The sequence below is a fragment of the Falco punctatus genome (genome assembly GCF_963210335.1).
Source record: "Falco punctatus genome assembly, chromosome: 6".
NCBI classification, from domain to species: domain Eukaryota; kingdom Metazoa; phylum Chordata; class Aves; order Falconiformes; family Falconidae; genus Falco; species Falco punctatus.
Window position 1 is genome coordinate 12,728,764 of NC_137585.1, and position 24,344 is coordinate 12,753,107.

General features: G+C 38.7%; 1 protein-coding gene across 1 annotated transcript in view; it reads left to right on the forward strand.

Annotated features, from left to right (window-relative positions):
• LRP6 (LDL receptor related protein 6) overlaps positions 1 to 24,344 on the forward strand; it is a 115,142-nt gene that overhangs the window by 9,549 nt on the left and 81,249 nt on the right. Inside the window, exon 2 of the mRNA XM_080391598.1 lies at positions 7,289 to 7,682. Within this exon, the coding sequence (XP_080247724.1) occupies positions 7,289 to 7,682 (394 nt within the window). The remainder of the gene's footprint in view (positions 1 to 7,288; positions 7,683 to 24,344) is intronic.

Sequence of the window (24,344 nt, forward strand, 5' to 3'; positions counted from 1 at the left end):
AGGCCACTGTAAGGTCTCCCCAGAGCCTTCTCTTCTCCAGGCTGAACAACTCCCAACTCTCTCAGCCTGTCTTCACAGTATAGGTGTTCCAGCCCTCTGGTCATCTTCGTGGTCCTTTTCTGGACTTGTTCCAACAGGTCTATGTCCCTCTGATGTTGTGAGCCTTGGAGCTGGATGCCGCACTCCAGGTGGTGCCTCACGAGAGCAGAGCAGAGGGGGACAGTCACTTCCCTCGACCTGCTGGCCATGCTTCTGTTGATGCAGCCTAGGATACAGTTGCCTTTCTGGGTCGCAAGTGCATGTTGTTGGGCCATGTTGAGAGCTTTTCGTCCAATATTTCTTTTTCTATATGAGTGAATGTCAGAAACATACCTTGTAGACAGGAGATGCTTTGCAGCGTATTAACGCATATTAACTTTTTTCATTTAATGGATTGTGTTGATTTAAACATGGGTGTTTCCAGTAGAACTAAGGGAGCATTGTCAGTGTGCGTGAAACTGTTATGATTTCATCTGCAGTGCTGTGTGTTACTCTATTTGAGAAACTGGGAGAGTGTCGGAGGAAGGTTGTGAGGCCACCTGAGGAAATAGGAAATGGGAAGTGTAGCATTGAGGTTCTGCAGGCTTTAATATGGATCATGGTACTACTTGGTCATGCATCCCTAGAAGCCTTCCTGCTTTCCAGAGTGTGCTGCTGGCCCAGCAAAGTGTACTGTGCTGCTGCCAGGTCACCTTTATTTTCTTGCTACTTTGTGACTCCCTTTCATAAGCAGGAGGGTAATGGAAGAAGGTGGTAGTGTTATATGGCAATGCAGCTGCAAGCAGATGCCTGACCGGGAAGCATAACGCTCTGCTCATCCTAGGTTGTTGTCAGCAAGATATTCAGCATATAAAGTTAAAAAGATACCAGCTGCTGAAGTAGTGTGTTTTATCCCCATGAGAGTGCAATTGAATGAAATTCGGAGTAGGAGAGTCTATGTTATGTCAAGATGGACAGTGGATCAGAGTGCTACCTAACACAGAGAAGAGACATGCTGTGATAATTTGGAAATCATCAACTACTGGCTCTATGGCTCTGTTGCCAATAGGATGATTTGGTCAGAAATGCTTGCTGTTCAGAAGGTTATTTGGCTGTGATAGGCTGGCGTTTGTGGTACAGTTGTGTATGGTTTTGCTATACTCTGCAAGGTCTGTTGGGTTTTTTATGCCTGGACCTGGTATTTCAATCCTTCCCTGTACTTAATTTTCTTCCCTTCTTCTCATTCTCTTGTCTCTGTCCTTCTAGCTCTTTAGTAAGATATATTTTTTTCCCTGTTATTCAGCAGGCTACTACTGCCTTTGTACCAGCTGGTCTTACAGGACGTCTTGGTCTCCACAGCTCCTATCTGGCCAGTGGCCTGCAAAACTAACAGTAGAAGCTTGGTGCAGAATCCAGGTACCATTGTTGCTGCTTGGTATCTTTACTTTTGCACTGATGTGGTTACTCATTTCATTCACTGGCAAGCTTGACTGTTCCTGTGACCTTTTGCATTACTATCTGAACAGCCCTTGGCTGGCTTTAGCATGTGCAATACACTTCAGGTTAGCTGAAAGGAGGAGAAAAAGTCCTTTCTGCCAAGTTTGGGTTGCCTTGTGCTTGTTTACTCAAGTCCCAGTTGCCTGCTGTGTCCTGCAAGTGTATTTGTGAAAGCAGGGAGACTGAGAGAGGAGAGCTCTCCCATTCACAGTGAAGGTGGAATAGGGGCTACTGGTAATTCAGTTTTCTTAAAAAAAAATTGTGGATTGTGTGGAATAAATTGGGAAAGGTGCTCTGATGGAGCACTTGGTGCAGAATCCTGGCTTGCTGCTTGTTGTGATGAAACTCTTACGTGGTTACTGGTGATTTTTTTTGATTGTTTGAAAATATAAACCATCTCCGTATGAAAGTTCGTTAGGCTGTGTCCCTGCTTCTTTGGGAAGTGTATTTTCATTTGCAACTTGCCTCTCTACTGATTTGACTCCAGTCTCCCAGGGTTTTATTCCCCATGCTACCTCAACCTTTTTCTTCTTGCTCCTCCAAACTAAGCAGCAAACCTCACAGATAACAATTTACAGAATTCCTTATAAGCATAAGCAATGATGAAGAAATTTGAAACCTGGGGATTAAAAGGAGAGTCCTCACAACTGACTGTGCCAGAATCCTTGTGTCAGTCCAGAGAGTTTTTCTTATGTTCTTGTGTTTGCTCTCTGTGGGACGTCTTGGGAATGGGGAGGGTTGTATTACATACCAGGAGTTTTGTGTATAGTATGGTTTTGAGGAGGTTGTTATTAATGCTCTTTGCTGGTTATCTATGTCCATTTATCTGCTTTTCATTCTTTTGTGGGCTGAATGTAGGTGCATGTCATTCTGTCAAGGCATCTGTCAAATTCTTCTTGCTTACTCTGCCTCATCCCAGCCAGTGTGTATTTGCTTGGTGCATCTTACCACCACACTCCCCTTTTCCGGTCCATGTTTGCCATCCTTGTGGCAGTATGCTTGGCAGTATCAATTCACCTTTAGATCGTCAGAGTTCTTCAGCAAGACTTTTAAAAGAGGGGGAGTTTTCCTAGCACAATGACATTTTCTTCCAGTGTAACAATCCATGGGTTTCTTACCAGTCGACTCCTGCATGGATATTGCTTTCCACAATGTGAGCAGTTGCTCAGTATTACCAGCTGGACCACACTGGGATTCTGGGGCAGGTTGCCACAACTTGTGGTGGCCACCTGTAGTCTGATGGGTCCTGTTTCTAAATTGGAAGCTCACAAGCAACTAGTTCAACTAATTTGTCAAAGCTGATGCAGTCCTCCCTTTCTCTGGTGTGCTAGTACTTAGATTTATCTGATTTTGTTGTGAAGCGGTTCTGGATGATGGTTGGCTAAAACCTACTTTTTGGCAGGTGTGGGGGAGAGCACTGTAGCCTTCTGCTGGTTTAGCTCCCTGCATTGTCTTACCGTCCTGTGGGACAAGTGCTAGTGCCAATGCAAAAGAGAGGTTGGGAACCAGCAGCTGAAAGTGGAACTGGGGAGAAAGGATGTGGCTGCAGTCGCATCTTGAGCAGATCTAGCAGCCTGCCAGTGAGAGGGGGGAGAGCTGCTCCCCCTTCCAGCTCCCTGCTGCTTGCCTTATGTTAGTTTTGGAGTTTGCTGAACCACTTCGTGAGTTGATTCAACTCACTAACCCAGTCAAACCTTTCACTGATGCTAATGACTTGAAACAGCTTGGGGAGGGGCCTTTAACTAAATGAGAGGGTAGAACAGCATTGCTAGGAATTGAGAATAAGAAAGAAGGGTTTGGGGAAAATGCTGTGCTAATTGCTTTAACCAGGCTAAGTTCCATGTCAGTGAAAGAGAATGAGCATGTTGAAGGTAACTGACCTCATGGCAGACTGAGGTGTCATGGATCATTTAAAGTGGTAAAGAGTGAGTGGGAACTTGTGGAAAAAACCTCTGGACTAAAGAAAAGCATGACAAATTCTGAGAGCTTGAAGTTGTCACTTAAAGACCAAAAAAACTGGAAAACATTTTTAGCTGGTAAAGTGATCTTTGTATGTTGGTTCATCACTTTGCATCCTGTGGACTGTAGCATTTTTAAGCCAGTATCAGACACTTAAAAATCAGATGTACAAAGAGTTTAGTAAACAAGTGTTAGGGAAAACAGAGTTAGGTATCTTGGGTATTAGAAAGTTTCAGTATGCTAGTGAGAGAGACAACAGTTGCAGCCAAGAGGAAGAATTGGTACAAGAACTGGAGTTAGGTGGTGAGAAGGATGCTGATGTAGAATTCTAGTTGCAAAGTCAAGGCAAAAAAAGGTTGTGTCTGGATTTTAATATTGAATGTAGCAAGCTTATGGAAGTTTTTATGTGACTATTGGAGTTAAGAAGCAGTTAGGCTCAGTGACTCACTATTGACAGGAGTTTCTTATGATTTAAAATTATTTTTGTTGCAGTTTGAATGTTTTAAACTTCAGTTTTTGTAACTTGTCTTCTTGAGGCAAATGTTTGTCCTGCTGGTGGATCCAAAAAAAACCTTGTTTTATACCTAAGCATAGCTTTTACTCTGTACTGGGTACTTCAATTAGAAGAATAAACTACATGTAGACCTCTAGGTGATAGAGGACATGCTAATATTTACTACTTTTCCAGTTGATTTCCAAGATGGGTGTTTTTTCCTTTACTTTTAAAAATGTGTGCTCCTCTTCAATATATTGCAGATTTTCCAGTTAAAATATTTATTCTTCTGATGTCTATAGAAAGGGATACAGAAACATAAGGAAAGCTTCTTAAAAAAAAAAAAAATAGCTCTATCTCTTAGCCCCATTATAACTTGAACTGCAAAATAGTTGTCTAGCTTTGAACTTGGACTTCTTCCCTTAAGTTATTAATATAGTTCATAACTGCACTATTCAAAAAGCCATCTTTTCAGTGTCCTGTGCTTCTTTTAAACTGAGTCATATTGAGCAGGCAGGGACCTTCTGCCACAATTTTCCTTCCGGCATTGCTGTTTGCGTCAAGTAAATGGCAAAGACGATACTAGGTACTAATGCTGCCAACTTCAGTAATTGGCTTTTATAGGGTATTGAAGCCTTTGTGTTTTCTGGGAAGGGTTGGAGGGGGTGGGGGAGCAAACCTGTTTTTTATTATTTTGGTGATGCATGTTTCATTCCTGAATGTCACAACAAATTGGAATGAGAAGCTTAATATCCTCATCTGCCAACCCTGCAGAATGTGTTACAAGTTGTGGCTTTGAATCAGTCTGCGTGAAACTACACATCCTAAGTGTAGCTGTGTTTCTTCTGAGCCGTCATTCAACTAACTTGTATCGTTCATGAAAAGGAGTTTTTTTCCAGTCCTTCCTCAGCCAGCTCTGAGCTCCAGCAAGGAGTGAATAACCTATGCAATGTGGTTGTGTTAGGCTCAGCAGTGCCTTCAGGCCTCGGTGATTACACTTGACATGCCTGGTGTTCCAATTCAGTGCATGCTGTGTGCATGGGTACTCCTGCTCCGTGTTGCACATAATAATGGAGTCTTTACTCATTTGTGCATGGATTTACCTTTTTTCAAATGCTGGGCATGCTGTCTTATTAGAGAGAGCTGTGCCAGTTGGCTGCACACTTTCCTATGGTGCACTAGATGACATTGAGCTGGCTATTAACTAGATTTTTCGGGTTACAATTGTATGCAGGCTTTAAAGTAGAGGGTTTTGTTGCATATCTATTTTTTGCCACTTGCAGTTTATTGAATACTTTTTTTCTGAAAAGATGCAGACATCATAAGCAACCTGCATTTCAAGAAACTCTCTTATTAATTTGAAATCTTTAGGAGGTGGGAAATTAGGTAAGGAAGGGAAGGAGATAGCAAAGTAAGGTAATAAACCTATGTAATATAAAGATTCTGCTTTCTAGTTTAAAGAAGTCTACCCCGTCTTCATGGAAATTATAACATCTAAACTCAATGTTTTGCAGCACAATAAAAACTTGCTTTCTGGAAGGGGGAATACAAATTTAGCATTATTAAAAACAACAAAGCTTCCTCTCTCCCCTCCCTCCATTTTGGTAACTTTCTATATAAACTGATTTACTACAACCTTTAGATTCAGTGTTTCTAAAATTAGGATGACAGCCTTAAACAATTTGATTAAAAAAAAAAAACAACACCAAAGCGCCCCCCCCCTCCCCAAACCAACCAACCAACCAAAAAAACCCCACCAAACAAACCCAAAACAACCAACAAACCAAAACCCACAACCAAAACAACAAACCAAAAAAAAAAAAACAACCAAAGGGGAGGAGGGGAGACAACAGAAGGAAAAGCTTCCAAACATCTAAGAACTTGTTTATTTGGCAGTAGATAAATGATTAAGGAACTTCTTAGTTCCTTCAGCTTTTCCCAATGCATATGTAGCAGTGTCTTTGATAAACAGTTTAGTTTTGTGGTAATGAGGGAAGTAGTCTGATCTTGGAAACTAGCTTTTGAATTTTCTGAAGTCTGTGTTAGTATTTCTAATTTCCATGTGAGTTTCTCATACAAGGAACTGTAACTTTTCTGGCAACATAGACCTTGATATTATTCAACCATGTACGTCTTTGGCTCTATAAATGTAAACCTTTTGGTTAGGACATATATATTTTGCTAGAGGTTTAAAGTGCCCCACCTATGCTGGTGAATAAATGTGCAAGTTTTTTAATTTGTGCGGTGACATGTATAGGAACATTTAGTATGCCAGTCATAGTATGGATCTAAATGCTGCTGTACAGCTCAGTTGCTGCAGTGCCTGAGTAAACACGGGGAAAGGTAGAAATGTTTTATGATAGTGGAATTAGAAGGATGTGCTTGTCTGCATTATACAAATGTAGTCTTTTTCTTAACCTTTTGTTGAAGCAGGAATGAGGCTGGAATTTTCATAATGTTATATATAGCTTGTGGTTAAGGGCAATTAAACGGGCATATTACATTTAAGAAACTATGTTTTCATGGTTACTACTTTTCATTAGTCATCTGAGGTGTTGTGTATGAAAAATACACAGACGGTGCAAACTGATAGAGTAAGCAAATAAAGCATATAAAATAAAGGCTTTGTGGTAGAGAACTGAACAGGAGTGGTAGAGCTGAGTTTGAAAAAACTCAGTGTTGCCCATTCCTGTAGATTTATTTTTCTCTCTACCTCCTCATACCAACTCCAATACTCTAAAACAGCATTTGTCTCATGATGTGCAATTAATTTTGTTTGTATGTATTACATATAAAATATCCAGGATACATGATTTTGTAGAGTATAAACATACAGGTGGCTTTGACAGCTTGACATGAATTATGGTTTTATAGAAGTGGGGTGTATACTACTAAATTCTAGCAAAAAAACCCCAGAATCTTTTCTCAGGTGGACTAGCACTGAGTGCTTAGAAAACTAACCCTTGTCTTTCAAATTCTTATTTACGTGTCCTTCTCTACAGAACAGTGTCATTTGGACACTTCAAACTCCTGTCATCTTTGTTTTCGCCCTTCTTCTTTAATCTTATTTTAGTAATGCACAGTCCAGAATGAGCTGCCCGTTATGAAGTTACCATTTTGAGTTGTAGCACTGTTGAAAGGTTTAGAGTTGGTGATTTTTAGTAAAATTTCAAAATGTCCCCCCACCTTTTATTTTTTTTAATTTCTTAGTAGTTATGGCTTGATGCACCATCATAGTGCAAGTTACACTTTAAAAAAAAAAAAAAAAGTGGTGTTAATGCATCTGTCTGCCCCCCTCCCCCTTATTTCTCCCATTTAAAGCTGCCCCGCTGTTGCTGTATGCGAACCGACGTGATCTGCGACTAGTGGATGCTGCAAATGGGAAGGAGAACGCCACAGTGATTGTGGGTGGGTTAGAGGACGCAGCAGCAGTAGACTTCGTGTTTGTAAAGGGGTTGATCTACTGGAGTGACGTCAGTGAAGAAGCCATTAAACGAACAGAATTCAATAAATCTGGGAGTGTACAAAATGTGGTCATTTCTGGACTTCTGTCACCTGATGGGCTGGCATGTGACTGGCTGGGAGAGAAATTATACTGGACAGATTCTGAAACAAATCGGATTGAAGTTTCTAATTTAGATGGATCACTGAGGAAAGTTTTGTTTTGGCAAGAATTGGATCAGCCCAGAGCAATTGCCTTAGATCCTGCAAGAGGGTAAGTCTTTGTTAAAACAAAATAATTAGAAATATTAAAGTTTCTGCTGCTACTTGTTTGTTGAAGGATTTTAAATAAGTGTTGGTACTGTTATTGAAGTTATCCTAAACCATTTTGCATTATTTTCTTCTCTTTCTATTAATGTGATTTGAAAACAATTTGCATTTCTGAAATTGCATTCGTATTGGTTTGTGAGCAACTAGGAATTACCAGACTAAAAAAACGGAATAGAAACTTATTTTGGCAGCAGTGCAGGAAATGAACAGGAATGGAGAAGTTCTAACATAAAACCTGATACAATCTACTTGAAAGGCTATCAGCTGCCTGCTGATAGGCTTGTGCCTCTCTGCAGTGTCAACGGAATTTTTTGGAGCTTTGTTCATTGGTAATATTCGTGCTTTATTGAAACAGCCAGAGAAACAAGAGAAATGAATATACTGTATTAATAACAATTTGAGACATGCTTTAGCACTTAACCCCAGAATTTACAGAAGGGTTCTTTTCCCTACCCTTGAGGGAACTTCTGTGTTAAAAAGTCCTGTGTTTTGGCTTTGCCCGTTCTAGAACAGGTCTAATTCTTCTCAGCTCTTATTTCAGTCGTTGGATGTGACTTAGAGTATAATCTTTTGGGTCTGTTCTTGGGACAAAGCTGTGGTTGCCAGAAATGCTAAACTCGGTGGTGGTTTTGGTGATGTTTCATAAATTGCTAACTTGAGGTTACCCTCTAGGCCAGGGGTCCTCAAACTACGGCCCTCCAGGGTCCTCAATCCGGTCCCCCGTATTTATAGAACCCCTCCACCCCCCCCCTCCCCCTTGGGGGTTGGGGGGGGGGGAACCAAGCAGCTGCAGCCCCCTGTTTAAAAAGTTTGAGGACCCCTGCTCTAAGCAGTCGTCTGTGATAAAGTGACTGGCTCTCCCAAAGTGAAAGACTAATGGAATATCCTGGCTGCTGTGTAATCTTTTGATAGTATTTTATCTGTAGTATAGATCTTATTTATACTATGGTTTTTTCCTGAACAAGCAAGAAAAATGGATTTATTGTACTGCCATTTCACTTTTTTTCAGTCAACTTTTTTTTAAAGAAATTAATGCATTGTTTCTTTGGAAAGATGAGGGCTGTGTCAACTGCTTGCAGCTTCTTTACAATATAATTTAACTTGCATGTTTGGGTCTTTTCCTCCAAAAGAAAAAAGTCTCTTCATAAAACATGGCTTCTTTCCTGAACTTCATAGAAATACTTGTATCTTGAATATTTTCTTCTGCGATTTCAATAAGTCATTGAGAATATATAAACAGGAAAGATATTTCTTCTGCATGACATATTTTAATTTTGGAAATAACAAAAGGATGGATTTGTGCTCTTCCTACGTCTTTACAACTTATAAATTGGAGCCAATGGTAGCATAGCTTAATTTTATTAGATTCTAAAACCACTTAAGAATGCAAGAAAAGATGTAATGCTCATGCCCTTCCACCTACCATCCCAAAACTGAGAGAGAAAAGTGAGGAGAAACAATCAAAGTTTTTGATTTGGCTTGTAACCAGAGAGACAGAGGTTCTTGTTAGTGAGGAATATTGCGCCATTGTCAAGCCAGCTGTCTTTTTTAGAAGAGTATTTCTATTTTCTGAACATGTACAGTAGTATGCTCAGTGATCAAAACTAGATGATTGCGTACTCTTGCACTCTTTAATAATAGTTTACATGGGGAGGAAACTACAAGAAGAAAAATGAAATAGATCAAAGGTAAAGTGAACTCATAACTTTTTCCATACTGATGATCTGTTAAAGCAGTAGGAGTAAACACTTCAATATGCTTAGATTTAAAACAAAACAACTCCAACACCAATGCCCCCCCCCCCAACCAAACAAACAAAAAGCCCCCAACCAAAACAAAACCCAACCTCCAACAACTGTATTGAAGGACAGAATATTCCTTCTTGTAAAATCTTTGTAGAGGTCATTTTCTAAGTTGTTATATGAAGGTTATGTTTTAGGAGGGTAATACAGTAATATATCCACTTTCTTGCCATATTTCAGTTGAAAAAATTGCAATTCTCATATGCAGTTTATGACAGAAAACCTCTCAGCTTTTAATAAATCTGGTTACATTTCAGAACAGCCTCCAAAACTTGAAACAGGTGAAAGGGTGGCATCAGCACAGGGATGTCAATAAATAATAATAAAAAAATTTCCCAAACGGTTCTTGTATGCATCCTTCTTTCACTAATATTTACGTGTTTTTAGCTCTGTAAATGTCTTTTTTTGGTTTCACACTGTTGCCTGGTAGACAGTGATAGTAATAAGCCATAAAAGGATCTAAGAACAGTTAATAAAATCTGAAACTTGGGAAAGCAAAAGGCCTCTCATTTTCTGTCTGTTTAATCCATCTCCTGTTACGCTCAGTTGATGGTTATTCCAGGTACAGTTTTACAAACTCTTGCAATTCATGAAAGGAAATTATTTAGCAGCAAATTTACAGTAAGATTGTCATTACCCCCAAGTTAAATTTTTCATTAAAGTTTGTCAAATGTAGTTGATCTGATGTAATAATTATACATGTACAAGCACAGAACAGATGAGTAGTTTGGTACCTAAATCAACTTGATCAGGAAATACTTGTTGTATGCTACATGTATCTGTCTTACTGAAAACATGAGAATGCCTACTTTGAAATGAAATCTGAAGAACTGTACCGTATAAGCTAGCACAAATATGTAGTCATGAATAATGCATTTTCTTGGCAGTGTCCCATGAAGAAAAAAATGAAATGTTTCACCAACACTGTTTTTTTTTAGCAATCCATATGCTGTAGGGTACTTGACAGTTGTTCTCTGAAGGTCACCATTCAGTGCTGTTGTGATAATTTGGAGGAATATGATTGGACTCTTTCAAAGCATGTTACAGCAACAGTAGGGGCAATTAAAGAATTACTGGTTTGGTAGCCTTTGCTACCGCTGCCAAAACCATCTGTTAATTGTGTGTGAGGTTATATGTGTGACTGAAATACTAGAGTGAAAGTTAGACTTGATTCCCATGTCTGTTATCAATAAGGAGAAATGCAATACATTTATTAATGGAAAATATTTCTCAGTTTGTAACTGAGACGGAGAGGTCAAGTCTAATTTTCACTCTGGTAATTTTGCCTAGGAAGCCATCAGAATCTACAATGTCTAGACTCCTCTTACTGGCCATCTCCTACATAAATGAGAAGCTCAAACCTCAAAATGTCTTCCATTCATACTTTACAATTTACTTTACTTTTTTCTGTTGTAGTTCTCTTGATACAATAAAATGTTGGATGTGTACCAGACGAGACCTCAGATGAAGGGGAAGGGAATGGGGGTGCTTTTTCAGCCTTCTTTTGGAGTGAGCTGGGCGGGTCAGGGTTCAGGGCAGTTTCAGGAAGGCCTCTTGGTCCTAGTCATCCTTTCTGAAACTGTTCCTGACCTGTGTTCAACATGAGACACTCTGAAGACTAGGAACTGGGAATAACACATACTCTGACACTTTGATGTTGACTTTTTGCCAGGGGAGGACCAGGTGTTAGACCACCAAGTGCAGCAGAGCACCAGATTTAGAAACTCTTCACGTGAAAGTTGAGCAAGGAGAAAAGAGGTTTTTCTGCTTCAGCACTCAAGATGGGAAAAAAAAAAAAAGGTGTAGCTATTCAGATTCTTGAGCAAGTACTGCTTGAAAATGCAATACATGTATATTTGTTCTACTGCTTTCTTGTTATTTTCAAAATTTGTACAACCCTTTTGTCCTCACGGAAAAGACTTCATTATCGTTGTTACAGTTCCCCCAAAATTACAACTTGATCAGCTTTCTTCATAAGAAGCAGTATCAAAATGAACTCTCTTTTCTAACTTCTAGATGTATTGTTCACCATAAAGGGAATTTTAAGTGCCTCCTAGAAATGCTGACTAATTGCTTACTTTTCAGGACATGTTTTAAATCAAGTGACTCTACAGAGTTACCTTAATTGTTAAGCTCTTGTAAAGCTTTCAGGTTGTAAAGGTTTTCAGTTAATGAAGGGAATTAGAGTACAAAGAGCTACACCACTTTTTATGACGGCTGAAGTTGATTTTTGGATGAAGTACTCTGCATGTTGGAGATGATCTTCAGATTTAGTGTGTACCCCTCCCTCAGCAGGCTTTTCTCTTTATTTTTTTTCATGGAAACCTTTGCAGGAAATACATATACTTTCTTTCTTTATGGACCTACTTCTTTTGTTTCTTTGAAAGTTGGAAACTTGCATCTGAGCATGCCAAGCACAAAAGCAATTATAGTACAGGTCTTACATCTGCATGTCATAACAGAAGGTTAGTGGGAACTGGTAGTATTATTTTGCAGAATGGTAGATGTTATACAACAATATAAGGAAAGGAAAACGGACAGTTCTAGTAACAATTACAGTATCTTTGATTTGGGGAAAAAACATTTTAAAAATTAAGGAAAATCAGAATTTCTTTATTAATTCACCATTCAATGAAGAGTGTTTTGTTTGCATGAAAGTTAGTGTTATATAAAATGGCACCTTAGATGTAAATTCCCAGCGTAATGCAAATAACTGAAGGCTTTGCTTCATAGCTTCTCTTGCTTGATGCCACCTCTCCCTTGAGCAGATTGCTTCTGGCTGAAAATCTTCCTGCTGCTCCTCTGCCGATATTAACATACTTCATAGGCAGCAGATTAGTGCGCTCAGCTAACCATTTGCTGTATAGCCTGGCCTGTGCAGTAAAGAGTTAATTTCAAGGTTTTGATAGGTGACTTATATGCAAGTATTAAGCTGATAGGAAATCTGCAGACTGCTGTGGTCTTGGCACATATAAGGTGTATTTAATCTTTACTCCCCTAAGGAGTCTGTTGATCAGAAGATGTTGGTTGCAAATACATCATTAAATTCTGATAATAGCTAGGATACTAAACAAACTCAAAGGTGGTTTTTTGTGACTTAAAGATAATGAAGCTAACACAAAAGACTGTAGTAGTGTTGCATGGGTTCTCCTGATGACACTGCATTAGGAGTGGTGTGCCTTGACTCTTGAGCTGCATGTAACTCTTGGAAGATTAAAATGCAGCATGGGTGTTGCTAATGGCTGGGTCATCTTAGTGCAGGGACTGTTGGGTGACCTGAATCTCTAAGCATGGGAGACTACAAACCAGAGAAGGTCGCTAGGCCAGGATTATAATGTTTAATTCAAAACCCAACAGCATGCAAAGCAGCGCTTCATCCTGCAAGAGGCTTAGCACGATACCTGAAATGTCCTTTCCATCTTCTGCCCCAGAACTACTGTAAGTCCCTCAGCTTCTGAACAAGGTGTTTGGGGTTTGGCTCTTGGTCCTATGAAGATTTTTGTGGCTTCTGGGAAGGTGATCAGACACTATTCACTTACTGTAATAGTGCTGAATATTAACTCTATGGTTTTGGTGTTGGGTTTTTTTTTTTTGTTTGTGTTAGTTTTGTTTTAATCTCATTGACAGTCTTCATTTTGAGAGGTTCTTTCACAAAACTTTGCAAGGCTTGTTTGAGACTTGTCATGTACAGCTTATATGATGCTGGTTTCCAGTCCAGTGCTAGGATATTTCCATGTGGCTAAATGCAAAAATTGTAAAGGTGTAATTTTATTATATGGCTCAAAATGTTGATTTCTTTCTTCTCCTCTCTTTCTGCCTAATCTGAAGGAGGAGGTGAAGGAAGGTAACCAGAAACCCACATATTTAAAACAGAGTGAAAGCTTGGAGAGGTGACTTCTCTTGTAAATCTTGCTGTGCTGGTTTTAGATGTTACTGCCATTGACTGTCTATCCTCACCCTACTGCCAGAGATTGCCAGGAACTCAGAAGAACATATTTGCTAATGTAATTTCTTTAATTTTCAGGTGTTTTACTTAGTTTTTTCTTTGTGGAAGATGGATGGGAGAAATTGGCTAGTTAGAAATCAGACTAGAGTGCACAGAATTTGTGTGGGACAAACATGTTTCTTACAGACTGAAATAGCTTAAAGTTGTAGATACTTTTTGCTGTAGGCAAGTTTGAAAATAGCTGTTCATCCCTACCTCCTTCATTCAGTGCTTGGGCTAGAAGACAAGACTGTGGACTTTGATCAGTGGAGGGCTGTGCTTTCCCTTCTGCCAACTTCCCTGTGAATAAGCTGGTAGCATCTTGAGACACCACAGAGTTTTTCAAAACACTCATTGGCTTTTTTTCACTGTGTGTCTTTAGTTTCAGACTTGTTCCAGTGAGGCATGTGAATATAATATGTTAAATGATAGTCTGTCGACAATTTAAGGTAACATTCAGGAGGGTGATTTGGCCTGTCCGTTAACACATGCCTCAGTGCTGCAGTGATGAAAATCAGTAAACGTTATGCAACTTGCAGTAAAGTATCAATGTGTTCTTCAGGTATTTGCATGCAGTGCTTGTTTCGTAAGTTTGAACTAAGTATTTAAACTGAGGTATTAATTTCTGGTCTGTATGAATAACCTCTGATAATGAGTCTTTGGATATGCTTCTGTTTTTCTGCATTTTCAGTCCCTGCAATTATAACTTAGCATCTAAGTCTAGACTACGAAGACCTGATGTATTAAAAAAATTAAATTGTGAACAAACAAGTTTTCACTAACAACATTTTGAATGAAGCTTTATGCTGAGTGAACACAAGGAAAATTAGTTTTAAACTCATGATTTTAGACTTCTGCTAAGCATTACTAGCTAGATGTTAATTTTTTTTCACACTTTAAAAAATTAAAATAATACTAAAACAACTTTTAATAACTTAACAGGAACTCAAAGAGGCCATTTTAATTTAGAGCAGAGAATTATAATCTGATATATTGTTTGTTCTGTGTTCTTGTTTGAGAAGTTCAAAGTAGCATTGCTGATAAGGAAGCAGAGTGGCTTTTTAAATGAATGTTTGTGCCGTTTCTGGGGAAGGGGACAGTGGAAAAAAAGCTAACCATCACAGTCATCCTCTCCCCCCAAATATAACTTACATAACTTGGCAGTGTTTGTCAGGAAATCATTACTTCAGAATCCATTACATCCAGTAAGACTTGTAGGAGAGAGCTTTCAATTGGTCACTAAAACTGTTGCAGCTGACTCAGCTTAATAATTGCGAATTGCAGCAAGAAATTATTTTTATACGTCACCTTTTGGAATGGTTTTGTTTGTAATCTCTTTATACTGTTTCAAGGCATATTTTAGAGGGGATTTTTTGTTTTTTTAATGATGATAAACCTTACAAAGTGTGTTAAAGTAGATCTGCACCAGAAAAAACATATCAGCAAAATCAGCCTTTAGTGAACACAGCTAATGGCAGTGTGGTTTGAACTTTTTGTTCATCCTGTGGCATCTTCTCCCATTTCTAAATAAGCTTTACTGCCAAAAGCATACTTTGCCATAAGCTGAGATTATACTCACAATTCTTGCTGCTGGATATGTTAGCCAACACATTGTACACGGGACATGCATTTGCAGCAGGAATGTATTAATGTAGACTCAGCCTGAGTCATAGTGGGTAAGAGGAGCGTGGTAGAGTCTGGCTTTATTGTTTATGAGTCTGCTTGTGCATGGCCTGGTGGAGTGTGTGTAAGGAGGAATGCTGGAGGAAAAAAATTCTCATGTTTACTCGTCTAAAATAAGGTTAGGGTTGGTTGGTTGTGTGCCATTGGGTCTGTGTGTCATTGTCTCATCGTGTTGTCCCATCCCGCGCCCCCCACCTTCGGTGTTTTGGGGACTGACTGAAATATGTCTATTTTAGAGTTTAAAGTTTGGTTCAAACATGAGACCAAATGTTTTGATCTGTGCCGTAGAAAATGGAACAGAAATTTGCCTTTGTTCCTCTGGAGGAGTTGATTGTTGGTTTTATGTTGTTGACAAAAAAGATTTATGACTCTTGAAGAAAGCTGATAAATCCACTTGCTAGCATGATTTGAAACAGACCAATAATATTATTTAAACAAACTATGTATTAAATGAAAATTGTAGCACTCAGTTGCATGAAAGTTCGGCATGATTAACAAACAAAAATGTCTCTAGAAAAGCCATCTTTATTTGGCTGTGTTCCTGGAAAAAATAGGAGTATTCCTGTGGAGAATGAGTGTATTTCAGTACTGTCTTCTCTGTAGTGATCAGATAAAACATCACAAGATAATACATTGTACAGAGGACATCAAGCAAATGCAGCTTTTACAGTACAGCTGTAAGAAAGAAAGGAGGACATACCAGGGATGTAAATTGTAAGGTGGCCTAATAAAATATCTTAATAATAAAAATAATAAAATAAAAAAACTCCTGTCCTGGGGTCACCACAGAAAAAGATTGTTACAGTCGGTGTACCAGGGTTGTTAGTTGGGCCTGTATCTGAACTGGTACAATTTTGCCATTTCAGGATCTGCGTATAAAAGACCTGAAAATGAGCTAAGCAAAGCACAAGTTAGTGTTTTTGGATTTATGCTTGATGCTTGGACTTTACCTTTAACTCTTTGTTGTAGTACTGTAGCCTATGTGGTGACTTTCTGGTCTGTGTTTCTTTGGTAGGGGATGCCCCATTCCAGGCTGTTTTTCAAATGTCTGGCCCAGTTGTGTGTGTCTTGTAATGAAAGTGAGCAATAGAAAAACCTGAGCCTTGTCTGCAGGAGCAGTCAGTTCAGATGGGCCAGTAATGCTCTAGATTTTAAACTGTGTGCTTTAAATGCATATGTGTGGGTGAGAATGTACATGTAATATGTATTTGTGGTGTCTGTCTAGTTAATTGTATCTTCCATTTGAAACATTCCAATTGTGTTGTACCCTAGAACCTAAAAAACCAAACAAACCAACACCCAAAACATCTCCTCTGCTCCCCACCCCACCCCTCCCCACTAAAAAAAACACCCCCCCCCATCAAAACCCCACAACACACCCCCCCCCCCCAATGAAACAACAAACTCTAAACCACCACAAGTGTGGAAACCTTTTTTTCCTTGGACTGATTAGTAAAAATCTAAAGAATACTATAACACATTTTCTGGACCTTAATCCTTTAACTAGAATCCTTCTAATACCCCTGTCTTAAAGAAAAAAAAAAAAGTCAATGTCCATTCTGGGCCTTTTCCCCAGGGTTGTTTAACACATACTTCACACTTTCATTTCTCATGGAAAACTTGTAGTTTCTCACTTTTACATCCTAATTCCATGTTTCAGCATAAAGTTATTATTTTGTATTCAGTTTTCTCTGTCACTTCAAGCAAGAAGTGGTGAAGACAAGAGATTATGCAACTAAGAGCGCTGTGAAGTCAGAGAGCTTTATTTCAAAATCTATGTAAGTGTGAATTTTTCTCTTTTGTTAAGGATAAGCATGGTCTCTGCTTTATCAGATTGTTAAAAATTACTAAAATTTAAGAAAACTGTCTTTTGTTGTACATTGTAGTGATGCATAGAAAAATATCTTTAATTCTTGAGTAGAAAGTTCTTTTACTAAAAAAGCATGTATTTATTGTAAAATAAAACTGTATCTTATATCATTGCCTAAATTTCAGTTAAACTCTGGCAAACTTCTGAGCAAACTGAAATAAAAGATGTTATTTTGATACCTTTTTATTTTCATCATGCATTTTTCTTGGGTACATTAAAAAACCCACAGCTTTCTGTGAAGTACGTTTAGATCTAGATATAAGCCTGGTTAGTCTAAAGTAAAAATTAAGAGAGGTAAAAAAAATTACTCAAGAGGTACATGTGGTTTAGAGAGTACTGGGCTCTTGTAGATCTCAAACTGTAAGAAGATCCTAGAAGGATGCTTTCAGATGTGTAAACCAGAACTCACTTATTTCTTACTGTAAACACTTGAAATAAGATGGAGCTTAAGCAGTTGGTAACAATCCAGAGTTGTCTGGTTTTATTGTGTCTATGCTTGCAAACTGGTGCTTCATCTGATCGTGAGATATCACACAAATGGTCTGTTCACTGTATAAAGTATGGGTTGTGCATTGATTTTACTGTGCTTTCCTGGTTAAACAATTTTTTGTTTTATTGTGATAGCCTGACATGCTATTTAAACAGCATTTAATAACATGCTTATTGTGGCCAGAAGTGATGGCTGGAGGTTTTGACTGAGAATTTCTGTTGGCCCCTAGATGTGCATAAAAGTAGTTGCTTGACTGAGGAGAAGGATTGCTGGATGTGATGTTCAAGCCAGCCCTCGTTGTTGAGTTGGCAGAGGCAGAATGGCTTGGCCAAGTAGTCAATAGTGAAACCAGAGATTTGTTTTAGTGAAGGTCTGATTGCTGCTCATAACCACTAAAAGCTTTAGCATTAAATAAATTATATAGCTCTAATCAACATTTTATAGCTACAAACCAAATTTGGATTTAAAGAGATGGATGCTATGAAAGCATGAAAGTACAATGTGTTCTTGAGGTTTGACAGAAATTTGTTATTTAACTGGAGAAAAATTGTCTCCTTGCATAAAAATGTTCTTCTGTTTCAAGGCAGGAATGAGACTTGGAAAACTGTCAGTTCGTAAACAGAGTTATTTATGTATTTGTTCAGTCTCATTAAAATTGGTGAAATCCCATTAGCTTATGTGACCAGAGTATTTTGGCCACTGTTTAATAAGTAGCCAAAGAGCAGTCTTGTTGATAACCATGAAACATAAAAAGGTACTCTGCTCTCAATCCCAAGTTCCTCTGTCTGGGGCAGATTCCCTATAAACTGTGGCCCGTGTCCCTGTTGTTGCATGTTCTGACTTCTCTGCATTTCCCCCTTTGTATAAAATGGATGCTATCAACTGGTCTTACACAGATAATTAGTTAATGAAAGCTAAAAAAGGAAAATCCAGGTCAGAATGTAGAGGATTTCTATGCATCAGCTCTTAATGTCCAGCAGAACATACCTGAAATGGAGCCAGGCCATGACTAGGAGGAAGGCTCAGTGATTTTTGAGTTTTGATAGGTTTTATGGTTATCTGGGGACTGTACAGATACAGAAGTCTTCCTGTTTTCTTCAGAAAGAATAGGATTGCGGATGCCAAAGGGCCACCCGTGCAACAGGGCGGGAAGATTAAGATTTTTGAGCTCTGGTTCCTATTTAAGTTCTTTGTCACTCTTCTCCTTTTGAAGCCTGGCCCTCTGCAAACAACTGCTAGTAATCTCAAGTTGAAATCTTATGAGCTGAATTTTTCATGTGTGGCTGTGGAAGTATTAGTTGTCTTCTGTGATTCTCCAAAACACATAAAGACTGTGGATTTGCACATTTTGGGAATCCCTTCACCACCCCACCACCTCCCATGTTTTGTAAAATCTCCCGAAGCATCTTGCCTGTTGCCTTCATCCTCCTTACAAATGACACATTAAAAGCTCCCTTAGAGAATTTGACATGTGAAACCTTAGAAATACATAACCTGAGCCAAAACTTTGACTAAAGACATGTGACTTCATAAAGATGGTGGACTACTTTATGTTCACTCACATGTGCTGTTGACAAATGTGTGTGTATGCATATTTTATTTGTAGAGTTCACCAGTGTAAACACTAACAGTACACACACCAGACAATCTGCAAATAAGAAATGCCTGAAATCTGTTACAGAAATTGACCCATTAAAAACTGAATGGAGTTACAGAAAAACTTGGTTTGTGTGTAGGTCTTTCAGAGGCTAAAGTCTTCAGACTTTTTTTTTTTCTGGTGACCCTCAGAAGCATATGTTACTTGTGACTGCTCTGTTGATCTTGACAGGACTGCTCACTTAAAATTAAAATGTTCTTGAATGTTTTGTAGGACCCAGACTGAATACTGACTTAGCAGTTTGGTCCTGGAGCTAAGAAATTGCAGCTATCAGTATTTTTTGAAGGGTGAAAAAATGGAGGAGAAAGAAACTTCTTAAGATACTCCAAAAGTAACTTTACTAATTGAGAAGTAAAATTTGCCATATTGGGCAAAGCTGCCTGACAGCTCTTTTATATACTAGCGGAATTCCTATATTTAAAACCAGACAAAAGGAAAGAAAGCGACCCTGAAAAATTAAATAGGCTTAAAGAGAACACTCCTGAAATCAAGTGGAACATCTTCTATGGTAGTTACTTGATACTTAAACCTTGACTTGAGTGCTGCCTGTCTTATTACAGATTAAGTTGACTAATCTTAGGCTCCTGCTCATGATTTGGCATAAGACTCCTCTATTGTTGATTTCCAAGACTGAGTGAGTTTGGGGATTGTCATTCCCGAATTCACAATCGCCTGCTCAAGTAAGAAAAATAATGGGTTTGTGCCAATGAAAAAATCTGCTGAGCCAGTTAGCTATAAAGTAAATTTTATGAAGTGAACATATATATTTATATTTAAAAAAAAAATCTTGTTGTTCTAATGGAAAAGTCAGTAGTATTCTGAAAATAGTTGTACTCAGTGAAGTTTCTGCATTAAAAAGGCTATTTAGAAGCAAATACTTGCATTTTGAAGCAGAGAATATGAGATTCTTTTAAAAACTTATTTATCAAGATGATCTAATCATGCTTTTCTTCTTTTTCTTCTCTCTGTCTCCCCCTCTTCACAATATTTATCCCTACCACATACATCATCCACTTTTCCACCTTTCAATTTTCAGAGTATGCTTTATATTTAACTTTTTGAGGGAATGTATATAATGTAAACATTAAGCATATCCTCTGGGTCTCTGGCTTTTAAGTGTTTATCTTTCTGAAGTTCTGTTTTCCAAAGTATCTTAAGTTCTTAGTATCGATCTTGTGAACTGCCTGGTCTTTCAGGCTGGCTTGTTGTGGAAGGCTGTAAAGTGTGGACAGATGAAGTCACAGCATTAATAGTTATTTTGCCATAGCAGTGTTGAGTATGCTGCTTAGGTAGAGAAATGTGGTTTTCCACCAAGAAAGTTTGTGGCATTCCAGTATCCAGACTTAAATGATTGTTTTCTTAGTGCAGGACCTAGATGCTATATAAAACTTCTTTTCAGGAGTTGCAGTATTAACTTCAGGGTTTTTTCCCTTGAGATGATAGAGGATGGGAATAAACTTAATCTGTTTATTCTTTTCTGTTAAATAAGGAAAATCATGTTTTAAAACAGTGTAAGGGATAACTGCAACACACACAGTGTAAGTATATGCTAAACATGATTAACAAAATGGTGTCTTACTGAGAATTTGAAAAATGTACAAGCTAGGTAGTGAGAACAAGTATCAGGTTAATTCTGTGCTTGATTTTTGATATTTTTAGTTAAAAGAATGGCTACCTTTTTCTCTTGTGCATCTTCCTAGCAAATAGATTGTTCTGGTGAAGCATGAAACTTGCTATTTTCATCATTCTCTGTTGCTTCTACGTAAGTTTCCTTTGGTGTGACCATAGTCAAGACGTTCACATGAACATAAGACACAGCTTGTCAAACATATGTTCAATGAGTGCTTGACTGATGTTTTTCTGATGGAAAAGTTCTGGCTCCTTTTTTTAGAAACAATAAGAAAAATCTATGGGAACAGTTAGCCTTTTTATGACTGACTTTGAAGATGTTACATGATTTGTTTCTTCATTTCAGCCTGTCCCTCTGGAATTATGAAGTCACTAAGTTCTGGCATCTATTTTCTCAATACTGTTGAGAGCTGTGTCACAGAGATGGTTTGGTGTTTTCTTTGCATGGCTAACTGTAGAGTTGTCAGTCTTTACATAATAAATAAAAATTTTAATGCACCAGAATTATAAAATGGTAGGAACAATTGCGGTATCCAGGGAGTCAACAAAAAAGTTGTAGGCAAACTGATGTGGAGAACAAACCTTTTGACCTTAAATAATTTTATTTCACCTAGAATTACCCTGTTTTGCATAACTGAAGACAACATTGTTTTAAAGTAGTTGCATTTCTTATGCACGACAAGAAATCATGTAAGTTAATAAAGTGGTAATTTATGGCCTGGTGCAGTCTCCACCTAGACGTTTGTAGGCAGAGTTACGCAATTCACATGCCCTGTTGTATAGTTATTTTGATTACAACATTCAGTGTTTCAGCAATAGGAACTGTTGACAAGAATGGCCATGCCCAGTTTTATTTCAGGGCTTAAGTGTCTTATTTATTCAAGACCTTTTTTCATGAGTAGATTTGTTATCCTGTTTAGGAATCGAGCTTGAAGTTCTTCTCAAAACCAGAAATTCTCTTAGGGGGTCAGCAGGTGAATTTAGAGACAGTAGTGGGCATGGGCAGCATTCTGGTTTGGGGCATGGCGTTGCCCTTCAGTAAGGGTAACTGCACTCTAATAGTGGAGGAGTTCTATGGGTTCTTTCAGAAATCAATTTTAGTTTAGTCTTGGTCTCTTTCACAGGTTTGACTGAATTTTAAGTTTGTGCCTAGCACTGTACCAACTGTTGAGGTAGGAAGGTATGAAAATGGAGTGGAAAGATGGGAGGTTCTAGCTTAAATAAAAAGCACCAGTAGTGAGGACAGAGTGACTTGATAAAGCGTCTTCCACAAAAGCATGTGAACATCAGGCTGTGTTCTCTTTTCTACAACTCCTTTGCAACCAAAATGTTTTATTACTGTTCCTTTTATCAGAAACAGAGTTGGTTTCACTTATCATAAAAGGAAGCAAACTTTTTTTGTTTTGCCAATCACCTTTTTAAGAGTTCCTCTGCTTTTTCAGCCTTTAAATCTGCACTGTAGTGTTGTGTTTGTGTCACTCTTGACATTTCAGAGTGCATTGGATGAATTTGTTTAGAGATGCAGTTCTTTTATTTGCCTTTGTGTCTCTTCAGAAGCACAAGTGGGCAAAACGTGTCAGAAGTAGGCTGAATGATCCCACAGACAAACTCTTGTCACTGCCAGAAGAAAAATGAAACCAAATTGGCATTTTCATGGTAACGCTGTGTATATTCAGTTTTAAAATTGTCTTCCCCAGTCTGTGACAATTTCCAAGATGATTGTGGGTGGGGTAAATGTACTGTACTGGGATATTTGTTCACAGAGACTTAGGTAGGTGCTCTTTTTTTTAGTTAGCTTCTTTTTTGCGTAGAAACACTTAAGTAGAATACTGTGTGATTTATGGAATGATTGTGTGGCTAGTGTGTACCACAACACATAGAACTGGTAGTTCTGCTTGGATGCATCTGTTGTCTTGTGCACTTGCTTGGTCAGTTGGTGGGTAGAGGTTGTGTGTGTACCCGTGGCACAGAACTGCTCAACTGACTCTTTCTAGCTGTGTAGAACTGACTGAACAGTTTTACATATGAGATGGCCAGGTATGGTCTGCATAGGTTATAGGGAGCTTGTTCCAAGTACTGATGTCCACAGACTCAGGTTGAAGCCAGGGTGGTTTGAAGATGGTGACTTTAAGAAATGCAGAGTGTCTTCCCTTTTAGCTGGGTCTTGTGTGTTCTGATTCTTGGACATGGCAAAAACCATTGCCGCCAAGCGGTTGGTGTTTCGGTCTTGTCACCTCCTAGTGCTAAGAGAACTCCCCAGGCACTGGAGTCAACTGGCAGGTTGTGTAGGGTCTGTGGTGGTATGGCAATACTGCAAGTCATATGGCTGGGTTGTGTTACATAGCTGTGGATGTTTTCCGAACTAGACCATAACGAGAGCTGTGTGGTGAGAAGATATTTACTCTGCAGAAGGCTACTGAGGTTGTAGAACATAAAGGTGGTAGTTGTGGAATATGTGTGGCCTTGTTTATAAGGGAAATATTTCTCCTCTGTGTTTAAGCATATAGATGCTAGTTCAAAAATCACAGCACTGCACAAAGCCTAAAATAGGCAGTTGCTTAGGAGAGTGTTTAATTGATGGTTTGTCATCTGTAAGGGCATGAGCTGTGAGTTTTCAGTATAGTAAAGGCCTAAAGGTAGCCTGGGTAATGATGGTAGTATGGAGTCAGGAAGCCTAGCAACTGGCTATTTTAGTTGAGGGTCAGATGCTATTTAAATTAAAGTTAAAAGCTGTCAAACCACTCGCATAGATAAATAGGCGATCTCTCAAAGGGAAGGTTTCTGTGTGGAACTTCTGGTATAATGAAACCTCAAATCTTGTGCTTACGGGTGAATCAGACCATGATATAACAGGCATGCAGACAGCGTGGTTGTTCTTAAAATGTCAACAGATATTTTACAACAGTAAAGTCAGTGTGTAGAAAACACTAGCAGTATGGTTGGATTGCATCATCTGAGGTTGCAGAACTTACTTCTTCAGGTAAGGAGTGTACAGATTTAGCTGACGGTTATATGCCGTGAAATGGCAATAGTTACAAGCATGCAAATTTACAGAAGCATCACATATTTAGTGGTGTAATGTGTCTAAAAAGACAAAGAGTTTTGGTAGTGGTGGGGTCTGCTGTATCACTGTAGTTGGGTGGAATGATTGATTTGTGTATCACTGAGCAAACTCAAGGGATGAGTGACTAAGGATTTTGTTTCTGATTCTTATTTGTGTGGTATGTTGTGGTTTTGTGTTTTGTGTTTTTGTTTTGATGAGAAATCCTGGGCAAATCACTATTCCTGCCATAACTCTCTTTTCCAAGACATTTGATGTTGTTTAGCTGGTTTGTGAGCACAGCATGGTTCTCTGCTTTTCCTTTTCCCTCCTCCCACTACTGCAGATGCCTGCTGGAAGAGGTACTGAACTTCTGTCTGCCTGAATGGCACAGGCCTGGGCCAATGCTGTGCCAGGCTTTTGTGATTGTGTTTTAAAACATACGAAGCA